The sequence below is a fragment of the Curcuma longa genome, chromosome 17, assembly GCF_044706935.1.
Source record: "Curcuma longa cultivar G26 ecotype Majalengka, Jawa Barat chromosome 17, ITB_CL_G26_1.1, whole genome shotgun sequence".
In the NCBI taxonomy this organism is placed as follows: domain Eukaryota; kingdom Viridiplantae; phylum Streptophyta; class Magnoliopsida; order Zingiberales; family Zingiberaceae; genus Curcuma; species Curcuma longa.
The window spans coordinates 2,824,122-2,846,534 of NC_133877.1; the positions used below are offsets into that span (position 1 = coordinate 2,824,122).

Consider the following 22,413-nt stretch of genomic DNA (forward strand, 5'->3'; position numbering starts at 1 on the left):
GATTGGGCAACGACGTGTGACCCTCTTCTTCCCCTTTCTTCATTAGTTTATTGTGCCAGTGGAAGAGGTAATAATACTAGCTTACCTTTGCCTTCAAGACTGTGTTCCTTGTGTCTTAAGGATAATCAAACTCTAAAACATTTCCAAAACAGTTAGCAACTGTTTGAGGGCATTTTAAATCTGCCCTATAAATTTTACATGATCATTAACAGTGGTTCATACCTCTCCTGTTTTGGAGCATGGTACATTTTCTTTCTCCAACATACAAGCATACCTTCATTGGGAGAATTTGATATGTAATAAATAGGTTAGACACAAGGGATCAGAATTAATCACTTAATTGGGAGAAATGCATTGCAATTAAGTAAATTAACTTATTAAAATAAATATCTACATTATACATTATACATTAACTGTGCAGTCGTCCTGTACCGGATTGATGAACACAAGTGCTGCTTTTTGACTAAAGCTTTCAGGGTATAATTGGATCAGATGCGTACTTGAGTTCAGGAAGTTTTTCGACCCTAACAAGAGGAAAAGCTGATCAGTAGTCAATGTGTGATTGTTTAAACAAAAGTGCTTTCAGAACAAGGATTCCGCAATCGACTAAAGTATATCGCAAGTTCGATGAGCTGTAAGTACACATGAGCTAAATGACATACAGTATTGACATTATGTACCTTTGTCTGACTTTAAGTATTCCAGTACCGAGTTGCATGGGGATGCCCATTATGATACACTCACTCACTCCCTCGATTGGATCATCCCTGCCGGAATAGGAAGCATTGAACAGGTGCTCGGCGGTTTTCTCAAAGGAAGCAAGCATCAGAACACTTTCTTTCATTTTTGAAATGCCAAATCTTGTAATCCCGAGAACTTCACCCTGTTAAGAAAATTGAAAGCAATTACAAAAATTTCAATGAAGCAAAGTGTACAAGTATATTCTGTCAGATTTATTATCACCTTATAAGTCATAAGATCCCCTAGAAGCATCATATGGCGAACATCGATACTCATGCCATGGGTTTCGCATGGTATACTGAATTTCATTAATGATGCACTTCCTTGCAGCTTCAATTCCAAGCGTCTGCTGAACTTCAATGACATGGTTACTTGTTGTTTTTCTTCCATCGATTCCCTGAGTTCCCATGACACGTAAAAGGTTTGTCCTGTACTCCGCAAGAAGTTTAGAAAATCTGTTAGTGCTGCGTTTCAAAAACACCAGAATGATAAAACCAGCAAAACTCTGACTAGCATCAAAAGTTTTAGTCTCATAATTCCATGGTTTGCTAACCCCAGATGACCTACCATGCAGCCAAATTCATTTGTAGATCAAGAAAAAGAGATAACTACAAATCATAAAATAAACTAGATATTTCCATGAAAATTGTTATATCAGGAATTGACCATTGTAAAGAACCTCGCATGTTTTGGGGAGTTTTTCAAATGAAAAATTAGAATATACAAACGTTAAATAACAGAACAGAAGTTTGCATACTGACCCTTCCACCAATAGGCTGTATTCTACCTTCTTTTCATTGTCAACTTTCTTTTCATTGATAATTGCTCGCTCAACAGATGGGATGCCCTGAGAAACCAATACAACGCCTAGCACCTTAATTTTACAGTAAATGGTTGAAATAATCATAGAATTTCCATGAGGAAGTTAATTGTACTAAATGAAACTAAAAGCAGTTCGTGCAATTTACCTTCACAACAACCTTAGGAAGCATGGATTTTAAATTGTGTAGTTCAAACTGAAGGTTTCTTCTATCAACTTCTCGGGTGTATATTTTCAACTTCTCATGGCTTACACTGGATACATGCTGTTGGAAAAAAGATAATGGAGACTGATAATGATGAACTAATATATTATTTTTATAAAAAGGAAAATACTTCACCTCTTCTTTTAGCTTTATTTTTCGATGATTAAGGATTGAGTGACGAACAGATTCAGCAGTGATTCCCATATGTAATGCTTCAATTAGGTCCATGTCAAGTTTTATAGATATATATGGTTGACCTGAGCTCAACACTATCTTTACTGCTTTGGCAACCTTCATGATAACAAGAGGATCAGTAGCTACAGAGTTGGAAGTCTGCCATAAAAAAGGTGGAAAGAACAAAGTTTCTCCTAGATTTTGTCTTCGCTTTCTAACATCCAAAACAAAAAAAAATAACATATTTAAAATTCTGGTCTGATGTCGATCTTGGCGATCTGTTGAGACCAGTACATCTAGTGAACCATACCACATCAGAAAAATTACAAATGACTAAACTGGATCATTTATTTATTTATTTAAAATTAGTTCCAAGGCTCAAATGACTTGTACTGGGTGGTACAAGGCAGCATAGAACTAGATTTGGACATATTAGTTATCTGATGCTGAAACATCTAACACTCAAGCAGAAAATGGAGATAGAAAATATAGGTGGCGTTGCATGTGCTGAGTCCTGCTTCATGAAAATTTGGGCTTAATTCAGGTTTGATTATGAAAATTTGGGTGGAGGATGGACTGAGGGTAAAAGGAGTCTAAAACAAGATGTCTTAAGAAGGTATTAATGGAAATTAGATCCAGGAAGCTGCAAAAACTTAAATAAGAACAAGGGAAAGTAGAATAGAAAAGATCTAGCAAAGCGCACTTTGTCCCTTATGTTGTTAATTTCCACTATATTTCTTCCAATGAGTAAGTACTGGAGAACTCTACACTATAGCAAAAGATTTAACTAGAAAAGAAAGGATCTCCAATGCCTTAACATTACAAGGCATCCAAGGGAAGACATTTTTTCTGTAGCAAAAAACTTACTTCCCCTAGGGTTGTTTTCTCAATTGAGCTTTTCACCATGCGTGCAAAAATGACATTGTTATCCGTTTCAAGTGCAGCAGTAATAATCGGTGTGCTTATGTTTTTTGCTGCATTTATTATTTCCTTGATACGCGGAACCCCAAGAGTGACATCTGATGTTCAGTCAAGAAATAACTTCTATTGTCATACTTGATAAATCCAACAGAAAGATGCATGAAATGTCCACAGTTGATGTGAAAGGAATAAATAATGTAAATATTAAAACAAAGTGAGAGAGCTACGTCTACAAACAGACCACAGGGAATAGCACAAGATTAAGAATTACATGCAAATTAAGAATATGAATTAGATGTGAAAGGATAAAAATCACAAGTGAGCATGTGCATTAGGCAAAATCCACTGAGGAAATAGAACTATACTAGCCTTTTCACAATAGCATGAAAAACACCAACCCATAGATTCATCAGTTTAACATAAATCACTAAAGGATACTCATGCTAGCAACTCCAGCAAAGTGAAAAGTTTTCAATGTCATTTGAGTCCCTGGCTCTCCGATGCTTTGGGCTCCAATTGCACCAATTGATGCTCCAGCTTCAACTTTTTTCGAATGATAACGTGATATACATGTCTCTAGAAAAACCTGTAGCAAATAACAGAAGGATTTTAAACACAACAAATCTTTTGAACACTAAGGTACTGAAAGAATCCCAATCCTAGAAATAAATTTAGAAGATCACTCATAGTGAACATGATAAACATCAGATGCATGTGAAACTCAAATTAAAGAACTTTGGACACACCCAAACTCTGTCTAGGAATTAGCTTTACAAAATTTGAAATCCATAATTTATTCATACATCTATAGTGAAACAGTGTAATATTTTTTCCCACGTTTAATTAAATAAATGGTAATGGTACCTAAAAGATGGCTCAGATTCAATTGTATCCCAGAAACAATTTTTCTCACTTTAGACACTGAACTTCAGAATTGTCATCATGATTTAAAATCTCGAGTCATGCCGAGGTTTCGATCCTAAATCGGAACGATAAAGTTTCGATATCATATCATACTGTATCGATATAATTTCAATATTTTTTAAATATAAAATATATTAACTAAAAATAAAAAATTTAATCTAAATATTCAAAAATAAAAAATAAAATAATTTTTAAAATATATATATTATATATTAAATTAATGAGATAATTTTATTAGGTTTTAATTAAACCTATTTAAATTATCTCAATATAGCTAGGAGTTGATTAAAATTATCAACCTAAATTATTTAATTAAACCTAAATTAAAAACCTTACCCCTCCGCGCCATCAGCGACAGCGAACATGCACGACGAGTTCGGATGTGTCGCCGGACCCACACGACGCATCTGGACATGTCGTGGTGCGTCGGCACCGGAGTCGTGCTTGTGCCGGTGCCAGTCCACGGTGGAATGAGATATTTTGCTTGAATCGTGTGAAACAGCTCGAGATTTTAAATTATGATTGTCATACAAGTTTCCATCTGTTATGTTTACTTAATACTAATTGGCCCATGATATGGAAGCTGACTTAACATCCACATCAGTAAAATCACCTTTAGCAGCGGCCAGAGACGGATCTTAAGCAAGGCTATCCTAGGCCCTAGCTCAGCCAAAAAAAATCTGCTACCCCTATCAATTGTCTGGGCAGGCCATGCAGCGAAACTCTAATTCCACACCCAAAGCCCACTAAAGCCCCTAAAGCTTAGCCCTTCCACACCCCTTCCACATCCACACCCCCTATCAATTACTTAGCCCACTAAAGCCCACCCCTTCCACACCCAAAGCCCAGCCCAATTCTAATTTCTAGATCCGTCCCTAGCAGCGGCCACATAAAAGCCACATCAGCATAGCTATGGAAGTTGCTTATTTGACAGTCAGCTAGTATGCTTATGATGATGTGCAGCAATGTGGATGCTTTGTTATCTGAAAATCATTGGTGCTGTCACTTGTAATTATATAGATCTAACAACTCACACCAGGGTGGAACAATCTGAAAGTTAATTAACCAAATTGTCGAGCCTAGTGATACTTAAGGACATTATTGTAACTAATACACTCAATACAACTAAACCGATTTCACTTCAACTTAATTGATCATATCTCCAAGTTTTCATTCTTGACCAATAAAAGTTACTCCTCACTAATTTGCCCATTTGTTGTCATTTACATGATGGGCCAGTGGCAAAAGACATGCAAATGTTCAGGAATAAAATATCATGCTTTAATCTAAACTACTTGACAGCGATTATAGATTACATTGTATTTGGAAACTAACAATACATGAAAAAGGATATCTACCACACTTTGATACAGCATGAAATGACTAAATTTAAGAACCATGCTCAAATAACAGTAAAAACGTTTACTATTTGAATGTGCAAAGTTTGAGGTCAGTGGACAAAACCTTAAACCTAGATGTACTAATATATGACTCCTACTAATACTGACTCTAATACTCTTTAACAGAATGTTTCAAGCCAATATATGGTTACCTGCAAATTCTAAAGACCAGCATGAATCTAATTAGTACTAAACTGGAAAAAGAGTCAAAAGCATTCTGTTTAAACTCCAGATCACCTAGAAACAGAATTATTGTAATACAACAATGCTAATCAAACCTCCAGTTGTCTAGAAGAAATTCCTGATATATTAGCAACGATATTTTCCAATGCAGTGGAATGCTTCTCCTCTACAACAGCTTCATCAAGTTGAAGTGATTTCCTTGTGTTTGCTAAAGCAGCAGCACGTTTATGGACAAACTCACACAACAGTTTGTTGAAGGCAGCAGAGCAACCACCCTCAGGAGACATATCATGCTTTGCCAATCTGTTGTCCACAATTTTTGAAATTTCTGTGGGAGATAACATGTTCTTTTCTGTAGGAGGGCAAGTTGCCTGTAAGTCAGAAGATAAAAATCTGTTCTGCAGATGCTCTTGTTAAGAAACCAAAAAAACCAAACTGCATTTTGAATGATAAACTACTAACCATAATCTTCATAAACAATTGATCCAAATTTAAGGGAATACCATCTTTGCCTTCCATCTTTGCAGGATCCATGCCATCATCTCCATAAACAAACTGTACTATACCACCACTAGCATTGCGCACTGTCTGATCATAATAAATGGAGAGATCTTCCAAGCCTTTCATCAATCTGCGAGACATGTATCCAGTTTCTGCTGTTTTTACCTGATCTCCAAACATAAGAATTATGACACTTTAAGATCCAAATATCTCCAGTTCATCCCAGAAATAGTTTATGCAGCTACCTTATATGTCAAATGATGATTAAATAAGTTTACAGATAATTTAGTTTCTAACCATTTTAGTTTTAGCTTTAAAGCTGATGATAGTAAGTAAAATAGAAATTAAAAGTGAGTGCATCAGCTTTCCTCTACTATTCTATTTTTACTTGTCTTCTTCTCATTTTCTTTCTCTTTAAGTGCGTATTAAAATATGAAATTGGTAGTCGATCTCCCACAAACACACATCTACAACAAGAGACAGATTTATAGCGATTGTCTAGTTTCTCACTGTTTACCCTAGGAATCTTTCTACTTTCTCATATCCAGTTTCTCCCCTTGACTCCCTAGCATATTAAACATAAATTTGTCTGTAAACGTTGACAACCATCGAGCAATACATAATGCATATATATGAGAAGGGAAGAGACCATGCAGTGCAAATTTAAATTTCTGTATAAAGCTGTTATGGAAAATTTAATATAGCAAAAAAAGTTATGACCACAGTCCACAGGATACAGGTGTTTCATAATTGCTATTCTAACAACGTACTTGGTATAATCATTATGAAGATATAGTTATTGAACATGACAGGAGAGAACAGCCAGATGAATATTCGAAAGCAAAGAATCTAGGTGAAAGAAATGCCATTCACTCAGCTATATATAACTCTGTAAAACTTTAATAAGCATAGTTGATGATGGAAGTTGCAGCAATAGTTGTCATCATATGGCTCACAGAATCACAATTTTGTCCATATAAAATGGTACAAGTTAAATGTAAATTGGTAAGTATTAAAGATAGGTACTGAAATTTTTTAAATCAGTATGATTTGAAGCGACTCATATTTTCTGACATTCCAGAAAAGAGAATAAATCGGATCAGAAATTCAATCCATCCCATTAAATAAACTAAAAAATTAAACCCACCCCACTATGAATCTTTTGTCACACCATACAAGTGGAGAGGTTGGAAAGGATGGAATCTTGGAGTCGATGACGACATAGAAGACTTTTTGAAGACCTAGATGGAAGGCGAGGGAGAAGTCTAAACTCAACAATGATTGACAGGAAGAATAGTCTTGTTGCATCAAGATTTGAAGTTGATGGTGAGGATGAAGTTAATGAGATGAGAACTACAGATTGTCTTGTGCTATTCAAGAGGATAATAACATGATTTTTATATATTTAAGGGATTAATAATTATTTCATTTAAAGGTTGAAAAGATTTCACTTGATTGATAACATTTAACCGCGCCTTATCTTACAATGAAACAATTTGAAAATTCACCAACAATGATTCACGATATGAATCATAATTTGACAATGTTGATTGCAAATTTACAAAATTGGAAAAAGGATGGTTCTTACAGATTAATTTCATTGAGAATGACGAGATGCAAATTGTTATAAGTTGAATACAATCAGACAGATACTACCAATAAGAGGTCATGATTTGGACCACTAAAAGAATTCAGTGGGACATCCGATCACTATCTGTCCAAGTAACACTCCAAAAATTAATTATCTATCACATTCTTAGGATTCGAGGGCCATTTTAACCATGGTATAGAGATGATATAAGCAAGTGGTATGCAAGACACAACAAAATGAGAAAAATCCATGTTTTGCATTTGCATGAGCTACCCACTTAACTTATGCATTTGTTAGATAACATGTTGTAAGTAAATTTCAATGATATACTAGGTCCTTAATAAACCCTTTCCTTATAAAAAAAATACTTGCAGAAAATTACCTGAGAAAACAGATTGAAGTGCTGAACCATTTGCAAATTATGATAACCACGTCTTTTCAAACTATGGATTCCAAGTTGACCCTATCTCAATCTATTCATTCATCACTCAACTTAATTTACCTAGGTTTGTATATGATGCACATGAAAATTCCTAGTGAATTGACAGATGCACTACTGTTACTCAAACTAAATAAATCTAAATTACAATGAAAAATATTGAACATTCAAACAACTTTTAGATATGCAATTGTTAATGTCATGCGAAGTGATCCATACTGCTGTGTCCACAAGACCTTCTCGTCCACCCATTGTATGGAAGAAGAACTCCGTAGCCGTCAAGCCAGTGTAAAATGAATTAGCAACAAAGCCTTTAGCCTATAATCCACAAAAATAACAATTTGAATTTTAAGGTGTACAAACTTAAAGCCTATAAATCTCACATATGCATCAATAAAGTTTAAGACACTAATTATATAAGAGGTCAAACGATTGGCAATGAATGCACAGTTAGGGCATGCAAAAAAGGTCAATGTTTTGTATCAGAAAACAGACAATGCACATATATTTCAGAGACATGGTTCAGAGAATGAGCATACTATCACTGAACTTACAGCTGGAGTCTTTGAATTGATAGTGAAATGTGGAAGAGTTCGATCTATAAATCCATTAGGAGCACGATGACCCCCAACTGATTGTTGACCAACACATGCTATCATCTGGCTGATATTGATTGGAGATCCTTTAGAGCCACACTGTGACATAATCAAGGGACTGTTTCTCCAGTGAAGTTCATCCATGCAAACCTAAAATAGAAGGATAAGAAACTAGCCTGCATGTTTTATATTAAAAAAGCTCTTAAAACTTAAAACTAAGAGCAAAGCTCTTAGATACTGTAAGAATTTTTATATTAACTGCGACAGTAATTTGGTCATACAGCATTAGACTTCAAACTGAAAAAAACCACATTGACCTTTATTAGTCTATAGATGATAATCTATTGGAAGGAAGAAATACCAGAGGATAATAGTTACATAAGCACAAAATGCTAAACGTTCAGAAAAGGACTAAGAGATACAAAAATAACAGTGCCCTTACATTTCCAGCAGTAGCTCGTATTTCATTTAATACATTTGTTATCTTATGTTCCAAGGTCTGAGCTGCATTGCAACCAGGCTGCAATGTAAGTTTTCCTTGGCTATATGAAGAAATAAGGTCATAGCATTCTCTGTATCCATCATCAATTTTTTTCTTCTTTTGCGAAGTGAGATGTTCTCCTGGCTGGACATCATCAATGCCAATTGAAAATCCATGGTTCCCTATCCACCTAGCACTGAGTAAAGGGCAGTCCAGTAATATATAGTTGAACATAACTAGTAAAATAGAATATCAAAGCCATCTTGGGCTTATCAGTGTTTGCATATATTATTACAAAATTTGAGTTGCATAGAGCATAACAATGTTTGCAACAATTTAACATTGTAACAGCTCCAGTTGCACATAAATGGCAAAATAATATGACTTTCAAGGATGTAAGGACAAATTAACAGCATGAGCCATGAAGAATTAAGTCAAATACTAGCCTTCCACACAACACAAATGATTGTGGAAGGAAAGCAAAGAAAAACGCACAGTTGATTAAATATCTTCTAAAAAGGGATCCACGCATCAATGATATAGGAAATGATGTGATGGAAAAGAGCAAAAAAACTTAAAGTTATATGGGATGTAAAAGAGTTTATAGCCTAAACTATAAAATAGATGGTTCACTGCAAAGGTGTAAGATATTAGGAAAGGCATATGATAAAAGGTCACCCACACGTACAGCTATGTGGTAGACTATCAAGAAATTCTCCCTCCCATAGCTAAAATGAAAATTGTTTGAATCTCTTTTTTCCCCGTGAATGCCTTTTAGATGGAATATACTTCAGTTTGATTCGAACAACACTCCTTTCCATGGATATTTAATGTATGCAGATTGAATAAACCATGCGTGGTCTGAATTCTGAAACAAACCCACAAAAGCTTGGTTTGGAAGGTTTACTATAGTCATGTTAAAGATGAAATAAGGGCAAAAAGATTAGGGGATATTACACTATTCCTTGAACATTCAAGAAAAAATGTGGCAACAATTTTACTTGCGTATGTTGATAATAATGTTGTGTTTGGAAAAGATGACATGGAAATTAATAATCTAGAGGATAATTAGATTTTTAATTTAAGCATCCCTTAGAATCTCATTCCAAGCCAAACTTTTGGTGGCTGGTTGCCACAAGACAGTTATGGTATCTCTCAAAGAAAATATATTAGACATCCTCAAAAATTAAATTTAGGCAACAAGCCGCAAGTAGTCCTATCAGCCAAACTACAAACTAGTGGAGTATGAGAGTACACTTTTTCAAAAAGCAAAACATGACAGATGGAGTACAAAGATAGTGCCCTAACGATAAGCAATCTGCTACCACCTGCTCCACATTTTTGGATGAATAATTTGGTAATTGGAAGAGCAAAAATTAGGAAGTTGTTTCTAGATCAAGTGCAAACTCATAATTCAGATCTCTGGCCCTCAGAATGAGTTGTCATGGCTTCAATCATTCTGGATATCCCTTCCTTTATGTTTGTCATTTCTATCACATCCCAAAATCATGATGGAAATTATGAAATTTGATTTTGATAAAAAAAAATAGAGTAAACACACAACACTAAATTTGTTTAGAATGAGAGAAATTTCCTCTGCGAGATCATTGATGCAGGTTGATTTGACCTTACATTACATGTGTTGGATGACCAATTGGAAAAGTCTATTCACAGAAGCAAACTAGGAATGACTGATATACATTCAGCAGTTTACGGGGTTGTTCAGATCCCTATAATATCATTATTAGTTATTCATGGAATTTCTAGTAATAGATGTAATCTCTCTTGTAACTCTTCTTGTGTCATTCCATGAGTCACTTCACATTTCTTTCTTTTTCTTGTTCAGTTTCCTTATATTATGAATCTTCTTATTTTATGGCCATTTTAACCACATAACGCGGTCCTGTTGTTTATCATTGCCCTAATTTTACATTAGAGTTGTAAGTCTAATCTGTAATAAACTTAGAAGAAAATGTTGTTGGTGAAGAAATTGACCATGGTAACCTTATTATTTACCGTTTTAGAAGGTCCACACACACTCATACACGCAGTTATATATATATAATTGAAGCTGATTACAACTATAAGGTTTTGAAAAACTAGATGCAACAATAGGAATGTTAGTTTACAAAAATACGAGTTGATTTCCTCCCTAAAATTCATTTTATTTCTTGCATTATTGTCCCCAAAAATCATGGTTAGACGGAGGCAATCAATGTGGACAATTTGTACTAAAGGTAAACACATCCGCACCAGCAAGAAATCCAAGAAACAATCTGAAGCATCCAAAGCATTATTCAATTTAGCTGCAGTAAGAGTGTGTATGACTTGAATGACAACAGATAAAAAATACCTTAGCTTAGCCAAACGATTCATACAACTTGCAGCAGCATGAGAATTATAGTCTCTTAAGAGAACAGAGAATAGGCCATCCTTGTTACCATTTCCTTAAACAAAGAACATGTTATGCGTTGTTACTAATGAGCATTATTTGGGCAAAAACAATCATATAATATAGAAATTGGAAGATAAATTCAAATCATAATACATAGACTTGGTAAAGAAGCCATGGTTTAGGGTGCATATCTTATATGATATGTCCTTTCCTACTCATGCAAATGGGCTTCTAATGGAAAACAGGATTAAGCTTTCAGTTTGATTCTAGCGTCAAGGATCAATCAGATTGGTATGTAAATTATACCACACCATTTCAGTGTAGGCAAGGTATGCTATCATATCACCGGCATTGACATGGAAAACAATTTTCACTTTGACAATCAGAAAGTGGGCAGTTCCCTTACTGGTCGTACTTGACAAGCAAAACTCAAATGTTTTGTGATATGAGCAGCACCTCTACAGCTTGCCCACATTTCTGATTTCAATTTCCAGACAGAATAGTTTCTCATGAGTCGATTGAAAACTAATTGTTCTCACAATTGTTTTTAGAACATTAGTCGTTATCTCGCAGTTAGGACCACATGGATCACAAATAAAATCATCCAAAACCACTTCTATGTTTGATCAACATTAGAAATTTAAAACACTAAACAAGAAAAATTGACCAACCTTTTTAAATGGACAAAAGGTATCATCTATAGTAGAAAGCCAAAAGGAAGCAAACAATTATTCAATGGAAATATTCAATAAATCAGTAAGCATCATGCAACCAAATAAGAAATTGCTATTATGTTCCTTTTAAGGTCGTCAAGAACACCAGTAAGATAATATATTTTAATCACAATATATATTTTAGCAATTGTAGGAAAAAGTTTCTAGAAAACTGTCACTACACTTAGCAACACATGATGGATTAGAGTAGTAAAAACTATCTTTTATCATAGAAGTAGCCTCATGAATACAAGAAAAGAAGAATAAGTTATATTCAAATACGAGTATGCTTGTTTCTTTGACTGGTTTGCTTACAGGATTTATGAAAACACAAAAATGCTAGGTAAGTCAGACTAAGAACTGGATCTTGTCAACTATAAAAAAGTATTCCAAAAATCATTTTTCCTTAAAAGACAAAGCTTAAAGTTTGTCAAGACATTAGATGAAGGGTATGCTCACCTAGAGTAGCCTTCCCAAGTTGCCCACTTATAAGCTCACTGTTACGAAAATATACATATCCATCACTAGGACACATGGTCTCATATTTTCTATATATTGTCTCTTTGGTATATATTTTCTCTTTGACTATAAGATTAACAAACACCTTTGTGTGTGCATTAGGACGCACAAGAACACTGAAAAGTTGCTTCCCAGTCCATAGTTCAATAGGCTGCAAAGAACAAATTAATATGTTAAAATGGCAGCAACAATTTGATAAAATTAATAGGAAAATGCAAAATATAGCTGAAGGCAAAACAATCAACTTGGAATGAGTAAACATCCAAAACAACTCAAAAAAGGATTGCAGCAGGCTATTTTAAAGAAGGGAGAAGACTGAAGCTTGGATAGCAAGCCCTATGCTTCTAACACAAGTAGAGCAAATTAACAGCAGAGACACTCAGTGAAGTAGACATTGTATCATACAATAAAGCTTAAGAAAAAATCTTACCTTCATAATGGCTGGCGTAGGCAAATCAACAGAATCCATAGCATCACCCATGTAGGAACACAAAAGAGAGAATGCAGCTCGATCATAGAAGGTATCTTTCCGCGTAATCAGAAATGATGAAGTCAGGAAATCCTGTGTTGAAGCAACTAATATCTCCCCATTCTTTGGAGTGCACAAGTTATTTTGAACCTATCAAGCAGCATCACATAGCTTCAGCAACATTCTTTAGAAAAAAATATGGCAAGCACAATTTATATCTAGCAGATAAATGGATTATAACAAGAATACACATTAAAGGGCAGCCAGGTGCATGAAGCTCTCCTGCCAATGCATGGTCCCGAGGAAGAATACAATGGACATAACAGCATGAGGTTACACTGCATAATAATATCACTAATGTCCAACATGTTCTTCTAAAACTCAGGTTCGAAACAATAGAATAATTGACATGTCTCACTCATCAAGCTATCTTCAATCGACATTAACTTCTTAGTGGCATGTATTAGAATCTTATGAGCATTGCAATTGGCTTAATATTCATACCGGTGAAATAGAAGATGAAAAAAAATCAGACATGTGAAACTTTTCAGTCAGAAATAGTTGTACCACTAGTACATAGCACTCTTCCATATCAAGGGAAAATGTCATAGGATGCATTCGCATCAAGAATTTTCTTTTTCACTTTACCATTTCCATAAAAAAAGAATATGGAAAAGAAACGATAATTAAAAGAACAAATTCACCATCACTTTTAACTTCACAAGTATTGAATATTACTTTTTCCAAAAGGATTATGTCACAGAAACAAGAAACAGTCTATTTATGCACTCATACCAATAGAAATTATCTAGCAACCATATTTTCATAAACAAATACCCTTTTCTGTTGAGAAAGAAAGAGTAGGAATTTTTTTTCAATACAAATGCAGCCTTATATGCCAGCAAATAGCATTGAATTTACAATCATGGTAAACAGAAATAAGGACATCATAATATCTAACTCTTGGTTCTAGAGCAATAAAAAGAACACAGAATTCAGAGGTAAAAGAATATTTAGCTGCAACAGAGTGGCTGAAAACAAAATACCCCCAAAAGCATAAGAGCTTCAGTACGTGCTTCTTCTGTTTGAGGGACATGTAAATTCATCTCATCACCATCAAAGTCAGCATTGTAAGGGTTGCAAACAGATTCATTAAATCTCAATGTTCTCCAAGGCATTATTCTTGCCTGCGTTCACAGAAAGACAGCAAAAGAAAATGAAATGGAATTCCAAACAACTCATAGGCATAATAAATAATACTGATGGAGATGAATTACTGATACATATGCATACCCTGTGGCACATAATTGACATCCTATGCAGACTTGGCTGTCTGTTAAAAAGAACGACATCTCCATCTTCCAAATGCCTTTCTACTATAAAACCATGTTTTAGTTCACTAGCGGCAGTTTTCTTGTCCACATATCTTAAATGCCTGCATGATAGTTATTATTGAATAAGTTGTCAGTCAATAGTCTTATTTCACCAATGTAATAGAAACCAAATAACTAACAACTTACCGTCTGGCTCCATCTGGTAGTAAAATGAAGTTCGCCCCTGGGTATTTGTCAGGCCCATTGCATATCCGTTGTCTCAACTTTTCAATGTTATGAGCAAATACCCGTTCTGGGTAAGTTAATTTCTTTGCCATAAGCACAGGGATTGCAACCTAAAATACAATCAAAGAGCAATTGATTAAGGTGAGGAGGCAATTTAGAATAAAACATTTTGGATCAATAAAGGTCGCAATAACTTTAAAAGGTTGACCTCGGTAATTTTCAAATTTGGATCTGGAGAAATGACAGTTCTTCCAGTAAATTCAGTACGTTTTCCAGACAAGTTACCACGAAAACGCCCTTGCTTCCCTTTAAGCCTCTGAACAAGGCCACGATGTTTTGCATCAGGAATTGAAGGGGCTTCACTGTTAACATATTCAACAACTTGAATTTGAAGGTGATCCCAGCATTCCTGAAAGAAAAGATGAAAGAAGAAAGGATTCAGACAAGACCAGCATAACCATAGAATCAAGGGTGTGGAATCACCCTGTGCAGACAACAATTTTTGTCAGATGAAAAAAGAAAATAGAATGTTACCATATACAAATTCAAAGAAAGAAACTTATTCATATGAATAGGAGCAAGCTGTAGAATCCGAGATCAAGTTATTGAACAAGGTTTTATTCCTTTAAATATATCCCAAATGATGGAACACGTTTTTTTAGAATGCATAAAGAATGAGTAAAACATGTGAAATTTAAAAAAAAAAAAATGGCATCATTAAGCAGAAAACTCATTTCTAAAAAATTGATAACCAATACTGGAGCAAATACTGAAAACTTCCAATACAAGTCTTTCATGACCAAGGTGATGAAATAATCATTTACAGCTCCTATAGCATCATTTGTCACCATATTTTCAATTCAAAAATGCCTTTTCCCAAGGCTGCTCAACATAAATCATAGTTTGAATTACTAAAGGTTTGGCTTTAAGGACTGCTAAATGCCAAGGTTATTAAATAAATTGCTAAAGGTTCAGCTATGAAAATTGTTAAAGACCAAGGTTATTAAATTAATTGACAGATAAACTAAGCTTCCATTGAAATATTCATAAAAGAAAGAAAATTGAACTGAGACAACCAGCTATAAGTCAGCTTAGATGATTATACTACTCAAGAATTAAGTGAACATAGAAGTTAATTGGGACAATTTCTCACCAAACATTTTTGTGGGGGTAAAGCACCTTCAAGGTCCTCTCGAAGAATAGAATTGGTGTTAATAATATTTTTCAGAATGATAGTAATACCATCCTCGTTGCTGAAATGCACATAAAAAGTTACAGAATCAACAGAGCAAGGTAAATGGCATGATAAAGGAATTAAGAGCGGTAGTTAAAATGCATCCAATAGAAAGGGGGGAAAACTAAGATGCAGACCTTGAAACTCCAGCATTGACAACAACAGAAGGACGGATGCTCACAGGTGGCATAGCAATATTTGTCACAATAAGTTTCTCAGGTCTATCACCAAGATTAAGCAATTCGCAGTCCTGCAGCACAGGGTGAAAATACAGTCAACCAATTCTCAGCAGAAAGCATAAATTTTCATCTTGAAAACAAGCATCTACCTCATCGAGCATTTTTTTGAAAAGAGAGAGTACATTAACAGGACTCAGCGTGTGCCCAATTTGCAAAAATTTGCCACTGATGTGAGACATTGCAGCAGCAACTTCATCTTTGCTTCCATCAATGGTTCTAGAAAAATCATGAGCAATGGCTAACGAAGATCTAGCTTTTTTAACAACTCCTGCATTATGAGAAATAAATAAGCAAACATCACAGAACAAGACTTGAACGCAACAAATTGTGTGTACAAATGTCAAACTTGTGTATGAAGCATGATGCATGTATCAACTTCAAACGTGTGTATCGAAGGTGATATATGTATCAATTTCAAATGTGATTCAAGTAGTGTATCTATCAATTATTGCATCATCACCGTTGTACTCCACATCCTCTTCTCTTCAGTAATGCTTCCATTTTGCGGAGACTGGAAACCTCTATTTTAGGTGATATTCCACCTTTGTGTTGCCACAAAGTGGGGGAGGATTGGAAAGGCTTCAAGGTTGGCTGAGTGACCTTAAGATGGATGGGTGGAGAGGGAAGTATATAGCTAGAAAAAGGGATATTGTTATCTCTTTTTTTTTCAATTTGAGTTATTCATCATTTAATTCATCCTCCTAAGCAAATAGGCGAATGGAAAGAGGAATGAGTGGATCCTCATCAACCCTAGTAAATGGGCCGAAGTCCATCCACCCATTCTCATTCACCACCTATTCATCTATCCTTGTAGACAACCCCTTAGATATAACAATAATTTAAATAAACTATGAGTACATAATATAAGGAAGCACCTAGTTTGAGGACTATATTAATAGTATGCCTTGACTATGCCTTGACTATGAAATTGATATATTTATGTGAGAAACAGTGCAGCATAAATCAGTAATGATACCCTACTGTTCCTAACAGAGATCAAAATTTAAAAAAAAAAAATCTAGCGTAAGACCAGATATTGATTTCATCAATTGTAACTTTACCAAGAATGAAAATTGGATGTCATGTTCATTCTGTTAAACAGGAATAGATGAGACTAATAAAATAAAATAAAAATAATGGCACAGTTTTACTGACCATTTTTACTTCCACACCATGGACAAATAGAAAGTTTGCACTTGTCTCTGATTTTCTTCATAAGAGAATTTTTCATAGATACATCAGCTTTAGGATTTCTCATCTTTTTCAAAAAAGCCTTCCGATCATCCTCGACGAGAAGTATCCTACCACAGGCCTGATTAAAGTAGCAAGATAAATCCAGAATCCTAAGAGCTGAAATAGAATTGTCACATGGGTGTTGAAGCTGCAATTCTAGCACCATTAGATTTTGAATGAAAGCTCCAAATCATTTGTTTTATTGTTTTGGGAACCTACCAAATGTATCATTTGGATGCAACATAAGCAGCTCAATAGGTATAAATTCCAGTTTGATTTGATCCCTAATGATGAAGTAGTAAACAGATTAAACTTTTTTACCAGGTAATCAAAAAATTGCGTATGGAAGCCAACATACTTTATGCTAATTATATGGTCTAGATCAACCTTCTGCACCTAGTTCAAGTTATTTAAAAGATAGACATAAGAAAATTATCTATATTAATCAAATGTCTATATAGTAGTCGCTGTTCTGCAATAACATTTAGAGACCCATTCAATCTATACAACTACAAAAGCCACAAAACTTATCCAATTCATAATGATATGTTCTTCAAAATTGTATGAGCATAGTAAATCACATACCAGATCCTCAATAAAAAAAACTATCATGACTGACTTCAAAGTGAGAGGATTGAGGACTTAATCATACAGACAGTTCTAGCTCAACATTATAAACATTGGCAAATTCATATATGCTTATATAAACGAGAATAAAAAAATACAAAAGCTATATCTTTGTTTGTTTTAAAAAGATATGCTCTAAGATAAATAAATAACAGACAGGAGAGTACCTTGCATATGCACTTCAAGATGTTCAGTATAGAATTGAAATAGCCAACATTGAAAACAGGAAGTGTCAACTTTAGGTACCCGAAATGCCCAGGACACTCTGTAAAATTGCCATGGCATGTAGAACAAACTCCAGCCTTGTTTGCCGCACCCTACAATTTAGGTTTGATCAGTAATACTGAAAATCAGAATAATTTAGCAATTCAATGTGCTTAACAATCATAAAAGATTGGAATGCAAGTGCACTCCGCATGAAGTACGTTGAGAACTACAAAGACACGACGACATGCTCTATTGCTCTGCGGGAGAAAAAATATACCATGCGAGGATCAAGCAGCCCATTCTGAACGGGCCTCAAATCGGCACCATAGATTCTATTATTCCAAACCTGAACTTCTGCCGACTTCTTTATTTCCTCGCCAGAGAACGTGCTAAACTTAATACTCTTTCTGTGCAAATCAACAAAACAGTTACCTCCCAGTTCGTAGTGAAAGAAATACAAATGTTCCATGAACTGAAATTATGCCCTTAGAGCATACATCCGCCGAGGGCCTACGTCCTCGATGTAAGGTTCTTTTGTGCACCGTAGCTTCTCTTCCCGCCGCGCCATCGCAGGGGAAAGGGGGCCAAAGCAATCGCTCCAGGTGAATAAGAATATGAGCACAGGTGAAAAGGGCCGCGCAACTGAAGCTTTGCCCTTTTATTAGCTTGATAAGGGTTTAACTTTTAAGGCTCTTCCTTTGCGTCGGCTTCGTTTACTGCCAGAAGTGACCGGTGGCCTCGTGAAGCAGTTCAGGAGCTGGTTTCCTACTGAATGGTCGGAATTATGCCTTCCGCAGCTCGACTTAACCGGCTCTCAGAGAATCAGTCGCCGGTGTTGGAAAGTGGGAGTCAGAGAAAAAGGGATGGCTAGGAGGCATGGCCTAGCTATGCTGAGAGTCCGGTCAGACTGTACGGCAAGTTCTAAGGTTTCTAGGAGTACAGAAGATGAGAGTGGAGGTGAGGACGGGGATCACCGGCGGAGAAGAGGCCGGCGAAGTCGGAGATCTTCGAGAAGACGGGGATGCGACGAGGTCGGGACTAGGAGGGCTCGACCGTGCCGTTCGATTGGTGTGGGGTTCAGTTCAGGCGAGTGGTGTGGGTTTCAGCTCAGGCGGAGCGGTGCATGAAGGTTGGTTTTGGTATTTTGGAATTCAAAATACATAGAAAATGTTTTTAAAATTTGTTTACTTTAAAATAAATTATAGAAAAAATTACACAAAAACTTAAAATAAAATATGTTTCGTTTTATAAAAAAAAAAATGATAAATCCCAGTCTCATGAACTCAATCTCTGGGGTGGGATATCCACGGAAGTTTCCCACCGACCATCAAGGTAAATGCATACGGCGGAAATAGCAAAATGCGTTCCCCATTTAGGAAAATTCTAGGGATCGAACCGCGACTAATACCGTTGCACCATTCGGGGACTACCCTTGTTTTATAAAATATAGCAGTAGTGGTGTCAAATTTGAATCAGATTAAATTGAAATAAAAATATTATTAAAAAATCTTAATTTAAATTCCATGAACCTAGCTCGATCTAAAAATTCTAAACCTGAACCTCAAATTTTTTTTTATATTATTCAAAAAATATATAATGCAACTTAATTTAGTCATATTTAAACAGCAATATAAATAATTAAACTAGATCAATTTCAATTCTAACTTAATTATAAATTTCTTCAATACTGTATCTTGTAAAAATTCAAAATGGTGCAAAAATATAAATAATTGATCTAATAGTTCTCTTTCAATATCAAATTTAATAAAATTAAATTATAGTAAAATCTCACCCCATCAGTATCCTAATTGTATTCAAGCGGAGAGTAATATTTATTATAATTTAATCATATATTCGGATCCATATCTGAATTTAAAAAATTTCGTACCTAATTATCTTTCTAATGCCAAATTCTGATGTAACCTTGGGCGGATAGTAATGGAGCAGTCCATTACGTATCAGATCTTCTTTGTATGAGTCCCCTCGGATGCTACTGGACTGGATTGTGTCGTCGACAGCTGGATGATCCATGCATCGAATTAATGCTCCTCCCTCCCCTAAAAAAAAAAAAAAAAAGAAAATAATAATAATAATAATAAAGGAATCCAACGCCCAAAGGAACACTGGCAACAACAGCAGTGAGTACTGGACAAACAAACTCCAAGCTCCTCCTCGTCGCTTGTTATTCATTCGTAGTCCCCCAATCTGGTGACAAGATGAGCTGGCCATGAACTTGGACTCTTTTGCTGAACGGGGTCCTCTTTTGCTGCTCTTCACTCGTCTAAACGTCGACTCTTTTAATGTCAGGATAGAAGTCGGTCAGGTCGGGTCAGATCGATCGGGTACTCATATTATTGGGTACTGTTTGAATCGCGATGTTACTCGGTATCAATCATCGACACCGACCAATTGCCTGTTCGATAACGAATACTCAACTCGTGTATAATGAGATTAAACACGAAGTCGTCGAAGCTAAGCTAGTGGTGGATTCAAGGAATTATCATCTATGTCCATACCACAAAATTATGTAACATAGTGGTAAAATTAAAGTCGAACTTAAACCCAAATTCATCGTTTAGATGATCACCTGATGAAGATTCTCAAAAAAAAAAATACAACGGAGTTGATCTTATGTAGGGATCATAATATTTCTTTTTGATCCTAAATATCTAGACTCAATTGCGACACCCTACATGAATGATTTTCCTCTAGTGAATGGTGAACTAGAGAAAGTGGATTATTTGGATGACTCATCATAAATACTTCTTGATTTATCTATTTATCATGATAATTAATAATAAATTTTTATAAAATCGAAACGATCATTTCACAATTAATCAACGTGAAATATTAATTCGAGATAATGTGTCATTACTATCATGCCATGCCTTTCTAGAAGGTGGTATTTTATATTCAAGCCCTTTAATTTCCATTTTTTAAAGGTGAATGTATGGTGTGATATATCCATTATTTATTTCTATTTTAATTATTTTAATGTTGAATTGGATCATCTTAATAATTATTTTTATTATTTCATTTGAATCAATTAATTGTTAATTAGGTCGAACTGCATGAAAATGAAACTTGACAAAATATGGAATACTCTAATTGCACTTTTTTTGCTGTCCTTATGGGTATGGGGATGATAATTAATTTACGCCACCTTCTAATACCTGTCTAATTAATTCAATTAATATCGTCCCATCCTACCACATAATTTAAATAAAGTCGAGTATAAATAAAAAAAAAACTCATACTGTTTATTTTATTATCTTCTAATTTACTTTGATGTATGCTTGTTTATTATTATTATTATTATTATTATTATTATTATTATTATATATATATATATATATATATATATATATATATATATATATAATTCAAGTGTTTAAATTTTATTAAATTATTTTCAAAAGTAGAGGATTTATCTATCCAATAAATTTAGAAAAGGATTTATGACCTATGAAAGGTGGACCATTAAAAATTAAAGAAAAGGGATATAAAGTGAAAAATAAAAATAAAAGATGAGTGAAAGACAAAGAGACAATTAAATTAGAAAAATATTTGTGGCAAATAGGATTTAATTCAAAATTTATGGGGAAAATCAAATTTATTTAGTTTATCTTCCCTCTACCTATTCCGAAGATGGATTGAGGGAGGTAACACAAAAAATAAAAGGAAAGGATCGTCAATGAATCAACAATGGGAAGGGCAATACGAAGATAGGAAAGGAAATAGAAATTCGGTGGGTCTCGAGCTCATAACTTGGTTCGCTATCGCGAGCTTATAGCGACCTCACGGAGGCCAAACTTAACAGTGAGTTATCGACAATCTTGCGGATCGGAGGCCAAGCCTAATTGTGACTTGTGAGTTCACAATTGCCTTGCGACAATCAAACTTGGAAGCCTTATCAACTTAACTTGCTTGACAGCTGCAAGTGATGTCTTTGTCTGAATATTAGGAGTCATTTATTGATTTAAAAATAAAAATTGAAATAAAAAATTGACCTGTAATAACTTTGAAATTCATTTTTTTAAAAAATATATCAAGTAAATGATATAATATTTATTTATTTGTAATTTTATTTTGAATGAGAAAAGAGTTTGTGCGCTGGTCAAGGAAAAACGCAAAAAAGCCCTTTATTTTTTTATATTCTCACATCCCGTATTCCTTCCTCCCTTCACAAAAGCACACTATAAATTTAGCCAAATCAGCTCCACTCCATGCGTCGATCGCCAG

At 34.8% G+C, this 22,413-nt stretch overlaps 1 protein-coding gene across 1 annotated transcript; it reads right to left on the minus strand.

The window, feature by feature from the left end:
- Nucleotides 1–162: 162 nt before the first annotated feature.
- Nucleotides 163–18,780, minus strand: LOC141811705 (DNA-directed RNA polymerase III subunit 1-like). The gene is given in 28 exon segments (XM_074699746.1): nucleotides 163–524; nucleotides 681–883; nucleotides 964–1,023; nucleotides 1,025–1,169; nucleotides 1,503–1,588; nucleotides 1,710–1,826; nucleotides 1,902–2,057; nucleotides 2,808–2,959; nucleotides 3,300–3,447; nucleotides 5,464–5,739; nucleotides 5,831–6,034; nucleotides 8,119–8,217; nucleotides 8,454–8,645; nucleotides 8,938–9,172; nucleotides 11,330–11,423; nucleotides 12,544–12,754; nucleotides 13,034–13,222; nucleotides 14,119–14,259; nucleotides 14,366–14,507; nucleotides 14,593–14,741; nucleotides 14,840–15,040; nucleotides 15,785–15,884; nucleotides 16,003–16,115; nucleotides 16,194–16,372; nucleotides 17,260–17,416; nucleotides 18,132–18,281; nucleotides 18,449–18,578; nucleotides 18,669–18,780. Coding segments are annotated over 28 exon segments (4,152 nt in total). The 5' UTR covers nucleotides 18,740–18,780; the 3' UTR covers nucleotides 163–472.
- Between the last annotated feature and the right edge of the window lie 3,633 nt (nucleotides 18,781–22,413).